Genomic DNA, 20,817 nt, shown 5'->3' on the forward strand with positions numbered 1-20,817 from the left:
GCACCAGCTCTTTGCTTCACAGTATCCCAGTGTCACCCACCAGTAGGACTAGACTGAGCTGAACTATTGTGGTGGGATTTGACGTCTCTTTCTACTTCCTACCCATAATGCTTAGTATGACCACCTCCTGTCCATTTATCAGTATCAACTGTACTAAACATTTCAACATTCCCGTTTTTGTAACAAACCTAATTTTATTCATCTTGGCTTGAAATCATACATGGAACCATCTCATGACATTCATTCTGCAAAGAAAACAAGATGTTTTTTAAAAACAACCGCCTGCTGTATTTCCCTTACAGAACACAGTTCCATCTGTCAGTTTTTGGCTTACGCTCTCCTGCTTGTTCTCCCATCGTGCAGTGCTGTGCAAGTCCTCATCCTCTTAAGATCACACGGAGGTTTGCTTATTTCTTATGGCATTGCTCTGAACTATCACACAGAACCCCCACCCCCAGCCACCCCAGATACACACTGGCAGCCATCTCTTTTCATTGCGGGGACACGATTCACTCATACCATCCACAAAATAAAGCCAAAGGCAGATTTATTTTTCCTTATCCAGAGTAAAAACGAAACATGTCATGTACCATATGGCGCGAAGGTGGGACGTCATCCATGAGCACACAGCCTGAGAAGCTCCGCTCCTTCTCACAGGCCCAGGCTCCTACACACAGCAACACCTAAATGTACATGCTGTCTTTGCTTAAACCCATTACACTTGTTTAGCACCCTGTGGGGTCTCTCCATGCTTCCAGTCCATACAGTGCAAGTGCGTGACCAAATCCGATTAGCCCACATTTTAAAGACCGAGGTGAACAAAAGGAATTAAGAACCCCTGGAAGTGTTAGATATTAACATTAACTTACATTTGGCACTATCAACGCAAGGCTGGTTTCTTGTGACCTACTGAGCACCTGCATGGCATGTACTGTAACTCTGAGTAGGTCTATGTGCTTCAACCATTCAAATCTGTCAGATTTATGTCCAACAAATCACTTCATGGCTTTAAGGACCCCATGAGGTCACCTCAGGATCTTTGGTTTGGTATTGGACCTATTTACACACAGAAAAAAAGATTCCTGGTGTTTCACGTCCGGACTTGGAACTTCCCAGCTTTGGTCAGGTACTTGACTCCTTTGAAGGGCTTGTATTTTTCTCCAAACATGTCGAGACGGTTCACCTTGAGACCTGTGGCACACAGAACAGAAAATGGTATCACTGGCAGCCACCTGAGGATAGCGGGCAGCCCACAAGTGGCTCTGCAGCCTCACCTGAGATGGCCAGCTGCTGGATCTTCAGGTCAATGTTGAGGCTGGGATTCTCCTCCGGCTTCGGAGCCCCTGACTGTAAACTAAGGCTTCCTTTTAGATTTGGTGGCTTCTGCTGGTTGAGTTTCCCGATGTCCCACGCAAGTACCTGGACGAACAATAGGGGAAAAAAGTCTTACCAACTCAGCTGAGCTCCATCCCCTTCTGATGAACAGATGAGTGACTAGTTGAACGAAGCACTGCAGGGATTAATATTGTTTGGCTGTACTGTCACCGAGTTGCTAGGCAGTGGGGTTAATTTTACCATTTCATGAGGTAGACCATACCTTTGTGACTGGGTCATAGTTGTAGGTTCCTTGGGTGGGAGTAAGATTGGCACTGAGTACCACCTTGGGCATGTGCACTGTGACAACCACGCCCTCCACTGTTTTGCCCATGGTCTGCTTGGGCTCCACCGTGATGTCCAGCCGCCCTGAAAAGCCACTCTCGAAGAAGCTGATGTTCTGCTTGACATACACAGGAATGGCCACCAGGCTGCAGAACAGGAACAGAGGTTTGTGGGAAGGGCTGTCGGGGCCTGTCTATACCAGCTTAACCATTTTCACTTCGAGTCAAACTAACTTCTGGGCGTTGACGTGGTAGGACACCAGACGGAAGTTGCCGTCAGGGGGGATGAAGGAGAGGACGCGCTCTGCCTCCCAGCGCTTGAAACGCACGCAGGGGTGGAAGCTCAGGTCATCCATGAGGCGCGGGTTCTACAGCAATAGTAACATGTTGGATGTCTCAGATTTCCTGTCGTCCACAAGTTTCAGTATACTGAACGTCAATTCAGAAGCTACTTGTGCACAGCTAAAATCAGCAAGAAAACGAATGGATTACAAAGTAAACAGAATTAAGGAAAAACAAGATAACGAAAGCAATATCCTATTCCACAATCCAGTTAATCACTAATATGATTATCACACAACTTTTCAGAATAATGGACTTAAGTGTGTAAACGGATATGCATGTGTAGTGTAGAGAATCTGGTTCAACAAAGTTTATTTTGAGAGCTCCTTGATAAGGGCAGTGGCAATGTTTACTATCACTCAAACCACGCATTTGTGTGGGGCTCCCAAGGTTTGGGGGGCCCCCTGCTGCCCACAAACAGTCACTACACTGGAGCTTCAGAAACGGCAAATCCACCCCTGGACAAGGGTAAGATCTTGAAAATCTGGTTGCTGCTAAGTGACCAAGGAGGTGTATCTGGATCATCTAGGGAAGATCGACTGAAGCACATCTTGAGAGGCACCAGAAGGGCATTAAGGGTTGATGTTTACTTCCAAGTCACCTAATCCACTGTTTAGCATGCCTTTAAAAGCCAACAGCGGGACCACTGAGATTAAGGAGGACTGCTGCATGTCCACATGGCGATGCTCCTACCACAAAGGACAGTGTGAGGTCTGGCATCCCAGAGAGCTTCACACAGGCGTCAATGACACCCTGGATTTCAGCAATCACTGTAGTCCCTAGGAACAAAAGCACACCTACACTGTGTGACACGATCATAACAGCAGTGTTTTACTTCTAACTATGTAATACATTGTTCTGTCCGTCATATTTTTCTTTACATCGGAATGTTGAGAATGTTGTACCTGATTTATCTATGATAGCATCTATTTCCTCCACTACATCAAAGTAGGCCTCATTGTTGGTGTATTTCACTCCAGTCCGCCTCCAAGGGACAGTAGACAGCTGTCCAGTAGGCAGGGTTTCCCCAACATTAGTGCTGCCTGAAGAGAATGCAAGTTATTGCAACAGGTGCTGTAGGTGCCAGCCTAGGAACACATGGTGGGTGGGATTAGCACGAGTTGCAAACCACTGCCATATTTTGAACCAACAGGAAACAATGGAATGAGGAAGTTTCCTAAAGCAGCTGGAGACTGACAATGGGGTTTTTTTGAAGCCTTGGTGGCCCCATTTGCATTTAAGAAGAGTAGAGTATGCAGTTGTGCCACACCTGTAATGGTATTCACCACGGACCGCAGAACAGTGGGGGGCTTGATCAGCTCTTTCAGGATGTTGGACTCAGTGGCTAAGGGGAACCCATTGTCCAGCATCTCCTCCAGGAGTTCATACACTATCACCACGTTGTCCTTGATGGACGCCTCAGAACACTCGCCAAAGTAATCCTGTTTTAGAGGGAAAACAGTGTGTTTCCATCATGTGGAACATGCAGACTCAGCTAATTCGAGAGCGTCAGACTACAAAGTTTATGTACATGTACACAGACGTGAAATTCCCGTGATAATGTGGGAGAATAATTCACCTGAAACATTTCGGCCACTCGATGCAAGAACTCGATCACGAACAGCGGGGGCACTTCGGTCTGGATGACGGACACAAAGAAGATTTTGTCCCGGTAGATGTTTATCAGGTAGTGGTGAGGGGTGGAGATGACAGGTGGGACATTTTCCGGAGTCGATGCCTTTTCCTGAGCCTCGAAGAAGTAGTCGCAGACCGAGCGGCTGATGACACTTTTCCAGTGTTTTTCCAGGAATATGTCGCCGGCAGAGTTGATCAGAAACAAGCTGTGAATCATCTCGCCTCGGCTGCAGAAACAAAGTAACACAAAGTCCGGTGCTGAGTTAAACCGTGTTTACAGTAAAGATACAAACAACCACATTAATTTTAATAACATTCATCTTAGTCTCCCGGATAGTTTATTTAAACTTAAATCACAGAATGGCGACAATGCTAATGGCCGAAACACACAAACGCGAATTCTATAAACCCTGCCGTATCGCATTAAAAGCGGAACGGACAGCGGCTGTCAGTTTCATTCTAACACAGCTTCCTGACTCCCAGTCCGACCCCAAACTGACCACGATGTTATTGCCACTCCTTACAGTCCAGTAACCTGTCAAAACGCCTTCACTCAACTACCTGTGTGGTTTTATTACTTATTACACCGGCTGAACAACTTCTCAGTATCAGTCTGACATAGCTGACCAACTGGCTTAAATGGTCAGTGGGAACCCTAAGGCACGCGTAAGGCGGATACTGTGCACAAAACATAAACGCGTAAAATATCCGATACGTCAAAAAAAAAAAAAAAGTTCCAGTTAATCGAAAAGTACCTTCGGAAGCTCCCGTGCTGTGAAATACCGATGCATCTAGCGCCGTGCAACAAAATGGCAGCGGCACTTCCGCGGGAGCAAGCACGACCCCTACCGCCCGAGCAGTACTGGTCATGGGCTGCGTGGACGACCGGCACCGGTTCTCTGGGTGATTAGCTTTACAAAGCACGCGTTTCGAGGGCTGTGCGCGGGTCTCGGCTGCAGCTGCGTCTCCACGCCTTTTCGCTCAGGCAATCTAGGGCGGCATCAAAGAACCTAAACGGGCTTTCGCGTTTATCCCGAGGTTAGTCGCACAGTATCGTGTAACTACATATGCGCTCTGGTTTCAATAAAAAAATTAAAAGTCTCACTTCCTGTGGTTTCTAAGGCGTATATTTCAAAGTAAGAGTCCCTCCTTCCAACGAAACTTGGATCATATGCCAGATATACGCTGTCCAGGAAATACAGAATTTCTGATCCTTCCATCAGCTGGTGTAGAAATATTGCATTTTCTTCTTGTGCACGTCTTCCCCGGTGACACTTTCCTCGCAAGCCGGGGCTGCTCCTCAGTCACGTGACCCTGTCAGCTGATTGTAGCCGACGGAACATGGCTGAGTTGTCAGGCGACCCGTAGGGATCTGCAACTTGGACATGTTTTTTTAAACCATACACACTTCTTACCGATCCATTTAGGATATATAACAGAACAACAGTCCTACGACGAAAGACCTTTAGGGTAAGATCGAGAGTTGTTTGGGAAATAACAAGCTTCCATCTTTATGTGTGTCGTTGGTAGCTTAGCTAGTTGTGATCTGAAAAATAAAAATACATGCTACCAAAAAGTACACATAGCGAAATGGAACAATGTAGCCTATCTCCTTATAGACACAATTCTACAGTTTTGTATACACATAGTTTTGGTTAATTTCTGGAGGTTTTGTTTATTTAGATTCGTCATGCAAAACGCGTTTGTTTGCATAATGTGTAGAAACGTTAATGACGGGTATATCTGATGTAAGCCACCGTTGATGAGGGTGATGAATCTTGACGGTACTGAATTTTCTTTAAGATGTCAGTATGCTTCCCAGCGCAGTTTTCCCTTCCGTTCGGCTTGGAGGTTGCACTACACTATGCTAAGGCTGTGGGTGCTGTGTTGCAGATGAGTGCTCAGACTGTGACCCTTTCCAATGGCCCCAGCGAGCAGGTGTGGGAGAGGCCTTGGTCCCTAGATGAGATGCGCAAAACCAGCGCCAACTGGTCTCTGGCTGCTGATTCTGGTGTAAGAGACTGGTGATTGGGTTTGTGCTGGGGGAGTCTTGGGGTACCATCCACTTCATTCCTATCCTCTTGTGAGGTCACATCCTGTTCAAATAACTCTAGCTGAACCAACCCGAGATGTGCGCCAAGATGAAGTCCAACAGTTGGTGCTTTTCGTAAAAGCTGTAGCTTTTCAGTTTCCCTAATATTCTAAATGAATGTTTTAAATATGAATTATTCAATGCTCTGAATGCAGCCATCTGTCCGTCACAGAGATACACATCTGCACTTAAGTATGCAGGCAAGACAGCACAAAATGCATTTGAAAAGCCTCGCTGGTTTTTATAGTTATGGTAACCTCAGTGCTCATTTTTTTTAACTGTCACCACACAATCTCACCTAAAATAGTGTTTCTAAAGACTCTCTGTATGAGCCCATTGCCCTTGGCCATGATGCCTGCTCATTAAATGATGTGCTCACAACTTCTCTGCTGTGTCGCCACAGCTCTTCCTGTTCCTCCAGGACTTCTCACAGAGGATGCTCTCCAAAACGCATCAGATTGAGAAGCAGCTGGATGGACTTCTGCGGGACACCAAAGCTACAGACTCCTGCCTGCACACTGTCTTCAATGACTTCCTCATGCTCTCCAACACACAGTTTATTGAAAACGTAATGTTCTTTTGTCACCATGTTATACAGACAGCAGGCCAGCGGTAATGTAGCTTTATGTACTTCAAACAAAACTTTATTTTAAATAGTAGAGGATCCCTGTTTGTAAATTCTGTGATTGCAGTAGACTTTTCTTTCATTAGCATCCGGGTGTTTAACTCCTGGTGTCTGCCAACAGCGGGTGTACGATGAGGAGGTGGAGGAACCAGTGCCGAAACCAGAGGCTCCAGAGAAGCATCCTGAGCAGGTAAAACTACGTCTGGCTCTGTCCCAAGCAGAGGCATAAGATCCCCATAATGTCTAATGCAGTGTTTCCCAATCCAGTCCTCAGGGACCCACAAAGCATGTACTGTCTGTGGATCCACGAGGATCGGATTGGGAAACACTGGTCTAATAGGATCTCTGGCTGAAATATGTACAGAGTTACTGGCTAATTTGAGATGAAATTGGACCTGATTTACAGCAAATATTATATTTTAATTCCACAGGAGAAAACCCGGGAGCAGAAAGAAGCCGAGTTGATACCCAAAGTGCAGAAGGCAGTGAACTATGGCCTGAAAGTGCTGGAATCAGCCTTTGAACAGCTAGACATCAAAGCTGGAAACTCTGACTCAGAAGATGAAGAGGCAATTGGTCGAGTGGAGCCAATTCTGGAGCCTAAGGTACAGAAGACCACCTTATTCCAGCAGTTGGGACCATGTCATTGGTCCATTATAACTGAGCAATTACAAACTGTTCACTGTAATTTTTCAGCTGCAATTTTGGACTGTGAATTTTTTATTTTACAATAAAGACCGGATGCGTATGAATGATTCCTTGAGATTTTGCATCCGCTACTGTTTTGACTCCTCTTTCTTGGTCTGTCTGTCAACATCTTCAGGATCTGTACCTGGACAGACCGCTGCCATACCTGATCGGGTCTCAGCTCTTCATGGAGCAGGATGACGTGGGTCTGGGTGATCTCTCCAGTGAAGGTGCTGGACCTTGTCTCTCCCTTGCAGAACGTGCCTGCTGTGTGTCATGCTGTGTTTTTGTGGGATGTACAGGATTGTTTATGTCTTAATGCTATTCATATTGGTCATGGGCCTTACAGAACATTCACAGACTTGTTAACCTTGAACCCGGTATTCAGTTTGCAGGGATTTGTTTTTGTATATTACCGTTTAACATCAAACAGATCATTAAGGCAGGGAAAGCCATTCCATAGCAGCTGCTGCCTGACCGCATATTATGTAAACTTTGATCTTTTAAAAATGTTCTTACTTATCCTTTATTCAAGCAGGAAGGTCCCATTTAGATATAGTATCTCTTCTGCCAGAGAGTTCTGGTCAAGATGGGTAGCAAAATAAGATGAAAAGTTTCAAGTAAAAGTTCAAATGAGAACATATAACACCACAAAAGCATGTTAAAACAAAAACACATGAACACAAAACATACAAAGATCGGGATATTCAAATGTGGATGATCTCTGGGTGCAGTTAATGTGTCAGAATTATTTAACAGATCTTTCTCTTCTTAGAAATGTCCATCGATAGTGACCGGGATAGTGTCATCGACAGCGAGGAAGACAAAGATGAAGATGTGAGTACTGTGTGAATCACTGGGCTAAGTGGGTTTTCTTTCCGTTTGACACCTGGTGGGTCCTGATGGCAGCACAGTGCACAGCCACTGGAGTGACATTTCAGGCCACTCCCACTGCGGGACCGTTCTCATTCTCCATTATGACTAATAATGACGTTACGCTGCAGAAGTCACCTGTGTTGAGTGATGAAGATGAAGTAAGAGATGACGATGAAGCAGATGAAGACTCGGACATATTTGGTGAATCGGACAAAGAAGATGAAGACAAGAAGGTAACTGTCCACGTTGGGGTGTCTGGGGGGCAGAATGTGATGGGTCAGTGTTAGTGAGATGGTCAGCAGTCATCTCTTAATGCCTCAACACAGCATATGACAGCCAACCGATGCTACCTTACGAGAAGTGCTGGGGAAGTTACTCGCAAAAGTAATGCATTAAAGACAGAGGTGGAAAGTTCATGTCCAGAAATTACAAATCCAGACCAAGGTTTTGTTTCAACCAACCAGTTAATATAAAGAGTCACAGAGTACGCAACTGGTTGGTTGGAACAAACCCTTGGTCTGGATTTGTAATTTCTGGAACTGGATGTTCCACCTCTCTCTATAATAGGCTTCCCAACGCTTTGCGAGTGAGATCCATGCATGAGTGTTTTGCAAGCAGCCCCACCTAGCATGTTTTCCATGGATGGGGAAGATTCCCATGCTAGCCGGGGGGTCTCGCCCCAGATGAGGCGTCTGATGGGTCTCTCTGTGCGCTCCAGACCTCTGTGGGCCCGTCGTCCTTCACAGATGAGCTGACAGCACGCATTAAAGGCGACGACACAGGCGGTCCCAAAATCGATGGCAGTGGTATGTGACTGGCGGTCCCCCCCCCCCCCCCCCGCACTAAAAGCCATGGGCCACCTGTCTTTGTGCGTCTTCATCCTGTCTGCTGTGTTGCAGGGTCTGTTGCCCCCTCAGTGAAGAGGAGGAGTAAAGGAGACATAGACACCAAGGCCGGTAAGAGTGAGTGGATTGTTGGTGGGAGGTGGTGGTGCAGAGTGTGACACACCGACCTGTGTCATCATCTCAGCCATATCCCTGCATCCTTGCCCCCCCTCCCCCCACAGCAGAGAACACAGACAAGCTGTTCCTGCCTCCTTCCCGGGAAGATGGGGACCGCTCCCCCTTTAGCGGCAAAGGGGGGCTCTTCAGCGGAGGGAGGGGCCTGTTTGATGTAGATGACGAAGACGAGGTGCGTTACTGTCGGGTTTGTGCTTCCTCGTCTCGTTAACAGAGCCGCCCGGCTTGGAGAACCCTTGTGTGGAACCTTAAAGCGATTTATGTCCCTGAAGTATCATTAACGCTTCTTTAATTAGCCTTCTTCCACAATATTCTTCCCCCTAAATTGCCGCACATTGATTTTGATTATCTGTGCCATTTGGGAATCATCAGGTAACGCAGGGTGTGCGTATGAGTAGGTTTCATAATGTAACTTTGACTGGAAGCCAGAGAAACATGGTTTGGGAAATAAGTGCAGCTGCCTTATTTATCAGAATCATTTAATTTAATTTTTTAAGGAATTCGTTTAGGCGCAAGTCATGGCATGAAGTACACAATTAAACACACCATAAAGACAAACAACTAAATTAAGATTTAAATAACGATGAGACAGCCAGATGCAGGGTACAGACACATAAGCACATAAGGTTATGAAAACTGTGGGTGACTGAACATGGAAAAGTGCCATGAGTGCTTTATTCTTGTGGGTCCTTTCTTAGCAGGGCGATGGCCTTGACGCTCGTGACTGTCGCTCTGCTCTCCCCCAGGGCGACCTCTTCTCTGAAGGCCCCGAGCACCAGCACAAGCTGAGCACCAATGAAGCCGCCGCCGCTGAAGGTCGGTTCCGAAGAGCAGCCATGTGTTCCGTGTCATGTGGGCCTTGTGGTTCCGTCAGCCCGCCGGTGTGTCCTACATACACTATATGGCCAAATGGGTGTGGACATTAACTTGTCCAACATCTCATTCTGAAACCCTGGGTATTAATATGAAGTTGGTCCACGCTTTGTTGCTCTAATAGCCCCTACTCTCCTGCAGAGGCATTTTATTAGATATCAGAACATTGCTGGTGGGATCTGCTGCCATTCAGGTTGGGTATTGATGTTGGGCGATCAGGTCCATTTCTGTGAGCTTCTCTAGCCATCACTTGACTGCTGAACTTTCTCCCTGGCATTTTGACTTTCACAATCACCTCACCTGTGGCTGACCAGGGCAGCTCTAGCAGAGCAAACTGACTCGCTGGGAAGATGGCGTCCTGTGATGGTGCCAAGAGGGAAGTCACTAACCTCTTCTGTAAAACCTGTACAGCCTCCCATCCTGCTGCTCATAGTTTGTTGCTGGAAATTGCATGACTCTGTGCTTAATTATACACCTGCCTCAGTGATGGGTGTGGCTTAATTAGGCAGTTCCTCTAATTAATAGGGGCATCCATGTACTTTTGGCCATATAGTGTACATGTGCAATGTATGTATGGTTTATTTAATCCAATTTTGTTTTTCACAGAGTCTGTCCTGCCCAAAAGTAGTAAGAAGATCCCTGTTGGTGCTGTTTCCATATTCCCAGGTAAACCAGTCAACGGATAAGGCCTTTAAAGATGGGCAACAAGCAGCTTTATCATGTTTCATGCAAAGATGTCTTCTGGTTACTTTCAGTCAGAATAAGCTGACCTTTGACCTTAAATTTACCTTAATTACCACACTAAAGGGCTTCTGGAATCTTCCCGTCGTCATGGTGACACTTTTCCTCTTCCCTGCAGAATGCAGTCTGTTCGGAGCCACTGGAGCCCCAGTCTCTTCGGAGCGCCAGCAGAGTGGTAGCCCAAGCCGTCCCAAAGCCCAGGCCCAGCTCAGGTCTGAAGGCGGGGTCAGAGCTGCCCCGGGGGGTGGGCTCTTTGATGATGATGAAGATGACGACTTCTTCAGTGGCAGCGCGTTCAAAAAATCACACTCCGGTACGTCTTGACTGTCGACGTCTGGGTTTGCTGTTAAGGGAATGTCATAACTGAAAGCTGGAGCTGCCTCTGCTGCCGTAACACCCCCTTCCTCCAGCCGGCATGGACAAACCCAGGCAGAAGAAAGTGGTGGATCTGTTTTGGGCAGACCAAGATGATGAGGAGGAGGGGGACATCTTCAGTGAGGACTCGAGTGCAGGCCGCCGAGAGCACAAAAGCAGCGCGGAGGAAGATGGGGTGACCAGCATGCCTGAAAAAAAGGTGGGGGTGGGGGTGGGTGATGGTGTGTTGGTGGTTATGCAGCTGGGGGCTTGCCTTCAGCCTGGCAGCCCACTCTCTTGTGTGTTCATTTTCCTGGCCGTCACGCTTTGCTTGCCTCGTGTGTTGTGTCGCCATTCAGCTGCCCGCAGGGGCCACTTCCATGTTTGGCCCTGAGACCGCCAACCTCTTACAGGATGCCTTGAAGAAACGCCCATCTGTCCCTGATAAAAGCACCAACAAGGTAAGTGACCCCCGCTCTGTTCTGCACTTCCACCCTGTTTACCGCGTTGGATCACGGCCGAGTCTCCTTGCCTGCCTTGCATCTCGATCTCCATGCTGTCTGTCTGCAGACGATCCCACCCCCAGATATGGCCAAGCCCACCGTGAAGTCCACAGACAGGGGTCTCTTTTCTGATGACGAGGACACGCAGGTGGGGCCTGATCACCACGTGTGTGCACACACACACACACATACATTTTGGAAGATCATTTTTCCAAGATTAATTTCACACATCACGAACAGGCATTTGTGTAACAAGACACACATATCTGGACAAGACACACAGATGGGGACCACTCATTCATTTCTATGGGAAAAATGCTAATGCTAGCTATGACTTAACCCCTACCCAGCCCTAACCATAACCATAAGTAACCAAGCGAAATATAAGAGTTTTTGCATTTTTAGTTTTTTCATTGCAGTCAAGGATTTTTATTAAATTGAGTTTTCCCTTATGGGGACCAGGAAACTGGCCATTAGGTCCCCATAAGGTAAAGTATACCCACTTGTGCACACGCACACACTGCCAGTGTTTAAGAGGCATTTTTCGGGGTGTCCATGTTAGAGTTGGGCATCGAGAAACGGTTCCAAATTAGAACCAGTTGTACATTTCTAAAATCCGGGAATATGAGACATTTGGACTATACTTTCACATGCTTCCTACACACACAATTTTAATCAAAATGTAAAGGTTAATGCGTTCACTCCACTAACACGTTCGGACTTGAAGACGCTATTTTCACAATTACAAACCAGAAACGCGATTATTAGTAGAAATACTATTTAGGTTTGAGTGGTATAACAGCAGCATGATATAGAGTGGTATTTCCTTTCAGCAAAACTCTATCTTGGGGGATTTCAAAATATCGGAATAGTCGAAATACCGCATACCTCGGTGTGATGTCTGGTCAGTATGGAAAAATTACATATTGCCTAAGCCTACCATTATTAAATATTTTGGTTACATATGACCCAAGCTACCATTCTTACTTTAAAGACACTCCATTACTAAGACCATAAGCAAGTCTTTATAAGCCAAATGTGCAGTAAGCATGGTCTAAGTGGGTAAATGCACTTCAAGCCGTATGTTTTTAAACGCACAGCAGTGGCGGTAATGCATTCAGTCATTCTTTTATTAATTTAGCTTTATGTAACTCCTGCTATAGAGCTATGTTTTGAGTAAAACCTGACTCGTTAACTGATTATTAAACCCAGACTTTCAGTTTATCCAGTTTAGGCAGGTTAAATGTGAGTGTAAGGTATGACTGGACTACAAGTGAATTACATCAGTAAATTATTTTGTTGTTTAATCCCTGACCACAGGCCCTGGTCCTCAGCCTGAAGCACTGTTGCTGTATAAGTGTGCTGTAGCAGTTAAGTTATGCTAGTGTTAGTTAGAATTAAAGATCATAATGGCATATTGATTTCCTACTGTGCCCCCTAGGCTGGCTCTATGAGATTCGAGGATTCAATGGTGCTGTAGTATAAATGAATCTAATGACCATCTTTGATGCACGCACTCATCTTCCTGGACCTGTACAAGGCAGAGGAATCGCATAATATCAGAGTTCAGTGAAGTTAACAAAGGAGCCTTCAGTAGGAGCTGCAGGAGAAGAAATTACCGGCGTTTTATCACAGTGACAGCACATTACATGGCTGACGGCAAAACGAGATGGAGAGGACTTAAAACAAAGCAGAAACGGGCAGAAATTTGTGGTATTCTGCAGGAATTTGGCATCGTCGATAAAATAAATGCTGTCGTTGTATATGATGCAGCGGATATGATTGTGGCAATACAAAGGCTACAGTTAGTAAAACTAGGCTGCGTTTGCCCACAAACTTAATCTTGGGGCACAAAGTGACTACTCAGTGGCAAAATGACATCAAAGTTTAAGCGTGTGGTTGTAAACCTAATATATTTTATCTTGAAGCACCATATTTTACGTTTTAATAAAATATGGAAATGACATGACTGCTTCAAGTAACCTTTGTTGTTAAAGTACAAGTTGAGCCCTTTAAAAAGAATAACGGCAGCTTTTTATTATTGAAACATTTTAAGATTTTTTCTTGCTGTTTTAGAATTGGAACCGAGAATTGATTGTGCCTGGATTCAATAAGCAGAATCAGAATCTAATTTGGAATCCATAAAATTTAAACAATACCCAACCGTTTTCCTCGTCGAGCAGGCTGTGAGCATCTCCTTCACCATTGCAGATCTTTCCGTCGGCTGCCAAGGATCAGCCAAAGAGTGATGGGCCAGCTCAGAAAACACAGAGCCGGGCGCTGTCTCTGTTTGACGATGAAGAGGAAGAGGTAATCGTCCCTTGGCCATGGCTGAAGCCACGGAGTTTAGTCTTAATGGGGCTCATTCCTGTTGGTTACATTTCTGCTGCTTTCATTGACAGGACTTGTTTGCCACGGTGCCTCCCAAACTCAAAACAAGCCCGGGGAAAACTGAGGCCTCGCAGAAAGCAGCCAAGCCCCTGTCTAGTGCCCTCTTCAGTGATGATGAGGTATGGCACATGTTCTGACAGCGTTCAGTAAGTATAACTCTCCCGTGTTTACCCATAATGCCTCTCAGCTCTTCAAGGCAACAAGAGAGCTTCTGGGAAGAGGAGGAGCAGGCAGTAAAACACCCTAGAATTGCATGTTTGCATCGTACTAATCAAACAGTTGCCACTGGTAAGACGCTCAGGTCTGCATGCTCATGCTTGTCTGTTCCAGGATCAGTGGATGAGCAACACAACTGACACAGTCAAACAGGAGACAAAGACCGGAGGGCTGAAAAGCAGCGTGAGCGCCCCCTCCAGGCTTCCCACCGTCAAAGCTACAGGAAAAGCCAGTTTGTTTGATGATGACCAGGATGACGACCTCTTTGCAGCCACAAAGGAGTCTGGGTATGGCTAAAACCCAGGATTGGTCACTGTCATGTCACGAAATGGGATGTCATGTCATGGGATCTGCACACATACATATGGGCAGTCCATCCTCCATGCCGACTGACACGAATACTTTGGCTGCTCTGCCTCATCACTCCGCAGGCAGAAGCCTCCGCGGGTTTCCCTTCTCTTTGAGGAAGAAGATGAGGAGGACGAAGACAAGGGCTCACTGTTCACTGTCACACCAGCGTCCAGCAGCACTGCGCAGAGTGAGACGAACGTGAGTGTGTTCTTGCTAATCAAATAGCAGCACCCCAGCACATGCTAATGACAGGAATGTATTAAGGCAGTACAGTCTCGTTCTTCTGCGGCTGACTGGATATGTCTCTGTCTGCGACACCCCCAGGCCCCAGCAGCTGCAGACAGCCAGGCTGAGCCCCCCCCTCCCCGGCAGGCAAAGGAGGAGCCGGACGGGGCTCATCAGGGGGAAGGCAGTCAGGGCAAGGCCAAGCCTGGGGGGGCCGTCAGCTTGTTTGACAGTGTGGAGGCGCTGGGAGAGACCCAGGCTGTGCTCAAGGTTGGTGTTTGTGTTGTGGGGACCGGATTTCCCCACAATGTGATAAAAATCTAGAACTTTTTACCATTTGGAGACATTTTTTCGGTCCCCACAAGGATAGCTTAAATTTTATTAAAAAAAAAAAAAAGTGTTTTTATTTTGTTGTATTTTACTTATGGTTAAGGTTAGGGCTGGGTAGGGGTTAAGGTTGTCATTGCTGGGATTAGGGTTTTTCCCATAGAAATGAATGGAGAGTCCTTACAAAAAAATGAATACAAATGTGTGCGTGTGCGTTCGTGCGTGTCTGTGTGTATGTGTGTATGTGTGCTGTGGAACCTTAGGCACCGCCTGGATGCTGATGTGACAGGTCACGCCGATGCTCACTGTCATACCCACCCACATGCAGGACGCCGGCCCACCAGAAAGCCCCCCGCTCATGGGGGCCGGATCCAAAACCAAGAAGAAAGTGCTGAGCCTCTTTGAGGACGAGGAGGAGGAGGAGGAGACTGACGGTGGTCCTGCATCCAAAGCCAGAAAGCCAGGCATGAAAAGCCCCCTGAAGGTACTGGGAGTGCAGCGCATCATGCATCCCTGTCACCGGGTGTCACCTAAGTGTCACGCGTCCATTTCCCCGAGCGTCATGGGTCTGTTTCCCTGGGCGTCCCCGTGTATCACATGTCCAGTGCCATGCATCCATGTCCCGGAGTGTCCCCAAACATTCTCAAGTGTACCCAAGCGTCACGGGGCGTCCCAGCCACTCATGGCGGTCCCTGTCACAGGTGCAGGAGCGGCGGCCACGGGCCACCAGCACCGGCGTCTTTCAGGACGAGGAGATCCTCTTTAGTCAGAAGCTGCAGAAAGACAACGAGCCCGACGTGGACCTCTTCACAGCATCGGCAAAACACGCCGTATGTTTTCATTCTGGGAGCTTGCAGTGGGGGGTGGTATGGGGGGCTCTGTGTGTTTATGTGTATGTGTGTGTGTTCATTGCTCTTGCTGATTCCTCCCAGAGCCCCAAGGCCAGATCAGCTCCCAAGGCAGCACCCCCCCTCTTCGGTGATGAGGAGGAGGAGGACCTCTTCACTGTGCCCAGGGTGGGTCTGCTCCTCCAATACACCATATGTCATGTTCATACTCTTTTCAACATCATCTGCCTGGGTACCACCCGGTTAACACATTCCCCTGTGTACCCATAATGCCTCATGGCTGCTGGATTTTAACGTACTCACCTGTTTTCGTATCTGCAGGCCGCTGCAAAAAAGCCCGTCAAGCTCAGCACTGAGGGTGCACTGCCGCCCCCTGCAGGACTCCAGGTGAGAGTGCGCTGTCTCTGAAGTACATATTCCTCAGCTTGGAGGCTATTCTCAGACGCGTTGCTGCTGGCCAGTCACAGCTAGGGGCAGCAGTGAAAATCTGTGCTGCTCAGTTACATGTGTGTCATTATGAGTAGATTAGCTAAGAGTATAAAAAGGCCCAGAACCAGAGCTTCTGCTGATATGTGGGTAGTGGTAGCTTAATGGTTAGGGACGCGCACTTGTAATTGAAAGATTGCAGGTTCGAATCCCCAACCAGCAAGGCACCACTGAGGTACCCTGAGCAAGGTACCGCCCCCAAGCACTGCTCCCCGGGCGCTGAATTAGCTGCCCCCTGCTATGTCACATATGGGTTAAATGCAGGGGACACATTTCGTCGTCGTGCACTGTGCTGTGGTGTGTCAACAATGACCACTAATCGCTAAATTCTAAATGTCTCAAAATATTTGTTTTTCTTTGTTATCAATATATTTTATTCCTTTAAATAGCCTCCAGTGATAAACAAAATACACAACACAACAACATAACCATATACAAAAAAACAAGACGAACGTACACATCTGAGAAAAGGGGGTTTCCATTTTCAAAGAAATCCCATTCTGTCAGTCACATCCATTTTAATTAAACCAAGCAGGTAGAGTAGCTAGTTTCATGAATATATAGCTTAATAACCGAAAAAACGCTTTTATGTCTTGATGTCTTAGTTTGATATATTGTATTATGATTTACTCTCATTCACAAGTACAGTTTTGAAGAACACATGCGGTTGACTTATGGTCTGGACAGTCTGAAACCCATCAGTATCCCTCTGTGAATGTGACTTGTTTTATTCGATTGCACAGAAGGCCGCCACTCCAGTAGAAACTAAAGAGCAGCCCTCGCGGATTGGAAAACTCCAAGTAAATCTTCCTGTGCCTTCCTGTGCTGTCTGGGTCTCTTGCTGCTCTTCCCCGCATGTCTAAAGCTCTTTTCTCTTGAATTTGGTTAACGATTGAGAACTGCGATGCCCCAGGTCCAGGCTCACTGTGCCTCCTGACAGCTCTGTGACACGCGCACTGCCAAACCTCCGCTTCCTGTCTTGCTTTTTCTTCACGTCGGTCGTCTTCTGTCCTGTAACTCAGATCCAGATCTGACAGTGGATGTCTTTGTTTGATTTTAATAGCCTCCTTTCTGCCTGTTGGCAGGCTGCTATGCAGTACACCTCAGCCCGACCGTCTGTGCTCTCTGCAGGTGAATCTTGCCATTGACCCATCCACCCTTCTCCCTGGGGCTGTTCCTCGGCCACAGCGCCCTTCCCAAACTCTCAGCAGCCATTCGCCGACCACGCCCACTGCCGTCGGCACAGATTCCACCCTCCAGACAGCGGGAGAGGGAGCCCTGAGCTTCGACACCCCCGTTCAGGTCACCACGTTACAGAGTGCCAACAAGGTGGGTCACAGGCAGGAAGAGACTTTACGTATGGTGCCGCTCCACACTGCCCCACAAAGGCGAAACACAGTAACTACACTGACGCATAAACTGAGGGAAACGGATGTTTTGCCTTGGTATTGTGTGGATTCTGTACTGTGATTTTCATACTCTGTTCCCTCAAAAGCAAGCATAGTTAAACTAAGGTATTTTCTCACAAAACAAATTAGGTCTCTTAGCTCTGTTTTTGGTAACTGTTTTCAAAAACTATGCAGTTACTGTGCTTTGCCTTCGTAATGCAGGAGACTCTGGAGCAGAAAACATGGGAAATTCTAAGAAATTTATTGTGGTTTTAACAACAAATGTGGTCAGGAAATGAGTAGAAATTAAACGGATATTTTCAGGCAGTATTGTTCCATTCAGCTTTGATGGCTTCAAAAGTTGACCAGTAATGGAAAAAAATATTTTTAGGCTGGTTTGTATTTCATAGTCTCTGACCAGGCAGATGGACTCGTTCTGTAGGTGCTTCTTGGTGGTTCCTGCGGTGTGGTCAGGAGCAATGAGTTGTTTAATAATAGCTTCTGATTGTTCCTCTATTGAAAATAACTTTGGCCCTTGTACTCGGCAGCACGGATGGATGTTTCACAGTGAACCAGCTCACCGGTACCAGCAGATGAAAAGGCTGCCCATACGTTTTTATTTTTTTTTTACCTTGGTTATCCACAATAGTTTTTAAAAGATCTTGTGGCTGCTGAGCTGCCTCTTTCTGCACCACCACTTCAGTGTTTATCGTTTCTACGATTTACCAAAAGAGTAACACGCGGCGCGTCCTCACATTATATGTCGACATTAAACAGATTCCTTACTTGTGGTATCACAATACACATCTCATTAATATATTAGGCGCAGTACTAGCCTGCTTACCAAATTGTGGGAGTAAGTAAACGTCCACATAGTATCGAAAAGTGTTTTGACAGTTTACGCTCATCATTTGAAGCCCTGGAGATTATTGCGCTTGCACCATATAATGTGATATTGTGCACCCCTACTAAAAACTGAATATCAAAAGATATGTTTTTTTTTTAACTGCTTTTTGAAACTGATAATAGAAGTTGTCTGAATGTGCAGTATGTACCCTGAGTATACTGGTGTCGGGGTGTAAGTATGGTTCATTCCCGTGCTGCCCTCCATCACCCCCACTCCACAAACACCTGTTCTCCTGTGCAGGGCCGAGCCAGGGGTGCTGAGCGCCGCCGGCCCCAGACGAGAGCAGCGAGACTCCAGGCAGCCCATATCTCTGATTCCTCCAGCAATCCAGCTCCGCTCTCCCTGCCCCCACCTCTCCACACTGCCAGCAGACCCTCCAAGCCAGCGCTACCAGGGCCTGCTCACAGGGAGCGAGTTCCAGAGCAAGCAGCGGCCATCGCCGACGATTCCTTTAGCGATGATGACATCTTTGCGGCCCCCAAGCTAGCCAGCAAGGCCCAGCCTCCCGCGCCGGTACCCAAGCCGGCTCCGAAGAAGCAGCCATCTGCGTCCATCTTCCAGGAGCAGGGGAATGACCAGGAGGACGACCTGTTCCGGGCGGTCAGCGCAAAACCGGCCAAGAAGAGCAGCACGGCGCCATTCCTGGAGGAAGAGGAGGAGGATGACATCTTTGCAGCTGGGAAGAGCACAAAGGTGGATGTTGAAAAAGAAGCAAAGATGCAGCCCAGCCCCCCGCAGCCGGCTGCTGTTCAGGTAGCATTTCCAGGATTCATCTGCGCAGCTGGCTTTTGTAATTCACCATCAGAATTAGAGGGATGCCGCTGACTGAGGTGGAAAGTCGAGGTTCAGAAAGTACAAATCCAGACCAAGGTTTTGTTTCAACCAACCGATTTAATGTAAAGGGTCACAGTCACAGAGTACTCAGCTGGTTGGTTGAAACAAAACTTTGGTCTGAATTTGTACTTTCTAAACCTCGACTTTCCACCTCTGCTGCGCGGCACCTGTTCTTCGGATCGTCAGAAATCACTGCCCATACCAAAGGTGTCACTATTTACCCCAGGGCGATATGCTGTTGGACGCGTGCCGGTGCTCGTGGTGCTTTGGTGATTGGCTACGTGTGTTTTCCTGTTTGACCAGGATACAGGGAGAAAGAAGAGCACTCCCAAAAAGGAGAAAGAGCGCGCTCTGGACGTCAGCCTGTTCGAGGACGACGTCGACATCTTTGCCGACTTAACTACTACTTCAGCTCCCAAGGAGAGAAAGTCAAAGAAGAAACTGGAAAAAAAATCGATTTTTGATGATGATATGGGTGAGTTATTTCAGCAAAATATTAAAAACCCTGAAAGGATTCCTCATGCTGTTTTCTTGCGCCTTGCTGGGGCCCTGAGGGTGAATTCGGAGGTTTCATGTCTGTTCTCTCCTAAAAGATGATATCTTCGCATCGGGACCCGTGAAGCCAGTGGCCAAAGAGACCAAATCAAAGCGAAGCCCACAGAGCCAGGAGCCACGGCCCAGCCAGAATCCCAGCCACAGCCTGTTTGACGACCCACTGAACGCTCTTGGCGGCAACTGACAGCTCGCACAGGCCAGAGCTCTGCTCCAGTCAGCGGTTTGGAGTGACGAAAAGGGCTTAGGCTGCATTAGCACCATTTGTAGACTGTTTATAAATGACAATGAAAGCATTCTCAGCATGCATGTAATCAACACCTTTACCTGTACTTTTCTTGTGAATTACGGTTAACTTCTAACAATCAAGCATTCAGCTGTTTTCTGGCTTAGTACTTTAAAATGTATTTCCATTAATTAAAAAGCACTTTAAAGCACATGTACTGAAATGTTCGAAAATGAATAAACTGGATTTAAGCACTGGTGGAGCCCTTAGTATCCCATCAGACAGCTGTATGGTATGTTCATTCCTGCATCAGGATGCCCCACAAAATTACAATATGTTTTATTCGCAGTTTAATTCAATTAAATTCCATGGCTTTGCGTGTAATATTGTTTTGTGTATATTAAAGAATATTTTGTGAAATATGAAACTCCTGTAGTGCTGTTTATTTTCATCATATAATATACTGGGCATCGGTTTTAGAGTAACTTAAAAATTTATGATTACCAAATTCAAAAACTGACAAGCCAGTATACTTTTGCGGGTAAGCGTAGATCTTAGAAAACGTGACAGGATGCCGGAAGTGCTTAATGATAAGAGGAAATTATCCGTGCCGACAGCAACCGTAGTGACTAGTGATAATTGTTGGGAGACAAGGAACATC

General features: G+C 46.8%; 2 protein-coding genes across 5 annotated transcripts; one reads left to right on the forward strand and one right to left on the reverse strand.

Annotated features, from left to right (window-relative positions):
- Nucleotides 1-530: 530 nt before the first annotated feature.
- On the reverse strand, nucleotides 531-4,879 carry LOC111850376 (AP-3 complex subunit mu-1). 2 transcript variants are annotated; one of them, XM_023824221.2, is made up of 9 exons: nucleotides 4,741-4,879; nucleotides 3,580-3,862; nucleotides 3,271-3,442; nucleotides 2,906-3,043; nucleotides 2,694-2,779; nucleotides 1,893-2,026; nucleotides 1,598-1,805; nucleotides 1,275-1,419; nucleotides 531-1,191 (listed from the first exon to the last, which is right to left on the reverse strand). In XM_023824221.2, exons 2-9 carry the CDS (start codon nucleotides 3,850-3,852, stop codon nucleotides 1,091-1,093), a joined length of 1,257 nt encoding a protein of 418 aa, XP_023679989.2. In that variant the 5' UTR covers nucleotides 3,853-3,862; nucleotides 4,741-4,879; the 3' UTR covers nucleotides 531-1,090. The 2 variants fall into 2 exon arrangements, with proteins under 2 accessions (XP_023679989.2, XP_023679988.2); XM_023824220.2 differs by lacking the exon at nucleotides 4,741-4,879 and adding an exon at nucleotides 4,391-4,628.
- Nucleotides 4,880-4,948: 69 nt separating this feature from the next.
- On the forward strand, nucleotides 4,949-20,583 carry washc2c (WASH complex subunit 2C). 3 transcript variants are annotated; one of them, XM_072709641.1, is made up of 31 exons: nucleotides 4,949-5,105; nucleotides 5,529-5,648; nucleotides 6,131-6,295; nucleotides 6,474-6,542; nucleotides 6,784-6,957; nucleotides 7,176-7,269; nucleotides 7,815-7,876; nucleotides 8,044-8,148; nucleotides 8,634-8,721; nucleotides 8,815-8,871; nucleotides 8,982-9,106; nucleotides 9,681-9,750; nucleotides 10,414-10,473; nucleotides 10,667-10,861; nucleotides 10,959-11,122; nucleotides 11,262-11,363; nucleotides 11,473-11,553; nucleotides 13,617-13,715; nucleotides 13,808-13,915; nucleotides 14,127-14,299; nucleotides 14,444-14,561; nucleotides 14,688-14,858; nucleotides 15,244-15,399; nucleotides 15,617-15,745; nucleotides 15,848-15,931; nucleotides 16,085-16,150; nucleotides 16,993-17,049; nucleotides 17,381-17,578; nucleotides 18,785-19,297; nucleotides 19,682-19,853; nucleotides 19,972-20,583. In XM_072709641.1, exons 2-31 carry the CDS (start codon nucleotides 5,529-5,531, stop codon nucleotides 20,115-20,117), a joined length of 3,921 nt encoding a protein of 1,306 aa, XP_072565742.1. In that variant the 5' UTR covers nucleotides 4,949-5,105; the 3' UTR covers nucleotides 20,118-20,583. The 3 variants fall into 3 exon arrangements, with proteins under 3 accessions (XP_072565742.1, XP_072565743.1, XP_072565744.1); XM_072709642.1 differs by having other exon boundaries at nucleotides 8,985-9,106; XM_072709643.1 differs by lacking the exon at nucleotides 16,993-17,049.
- The last annotated feature ends 234 nt before the right edge of the window (nucleotides 20,584-20,817 follow it).

This window comes from Paramormyrops kingsleyae, chromosome 3 (assembly GCF_048594095.1).
Source record: "Paramormyrops kingsleyae isolate MSU_618 chromosome 3, PKINGS_0.4, whole genome shotgun sequence".
Taxonomy (NCBI): Eukaryota; Metazoa; Chordata; class Actinopteri; order Osteoglossiformes; family Mormyridae; genus Paramormyrops; species Paramormyrops kingsleyae.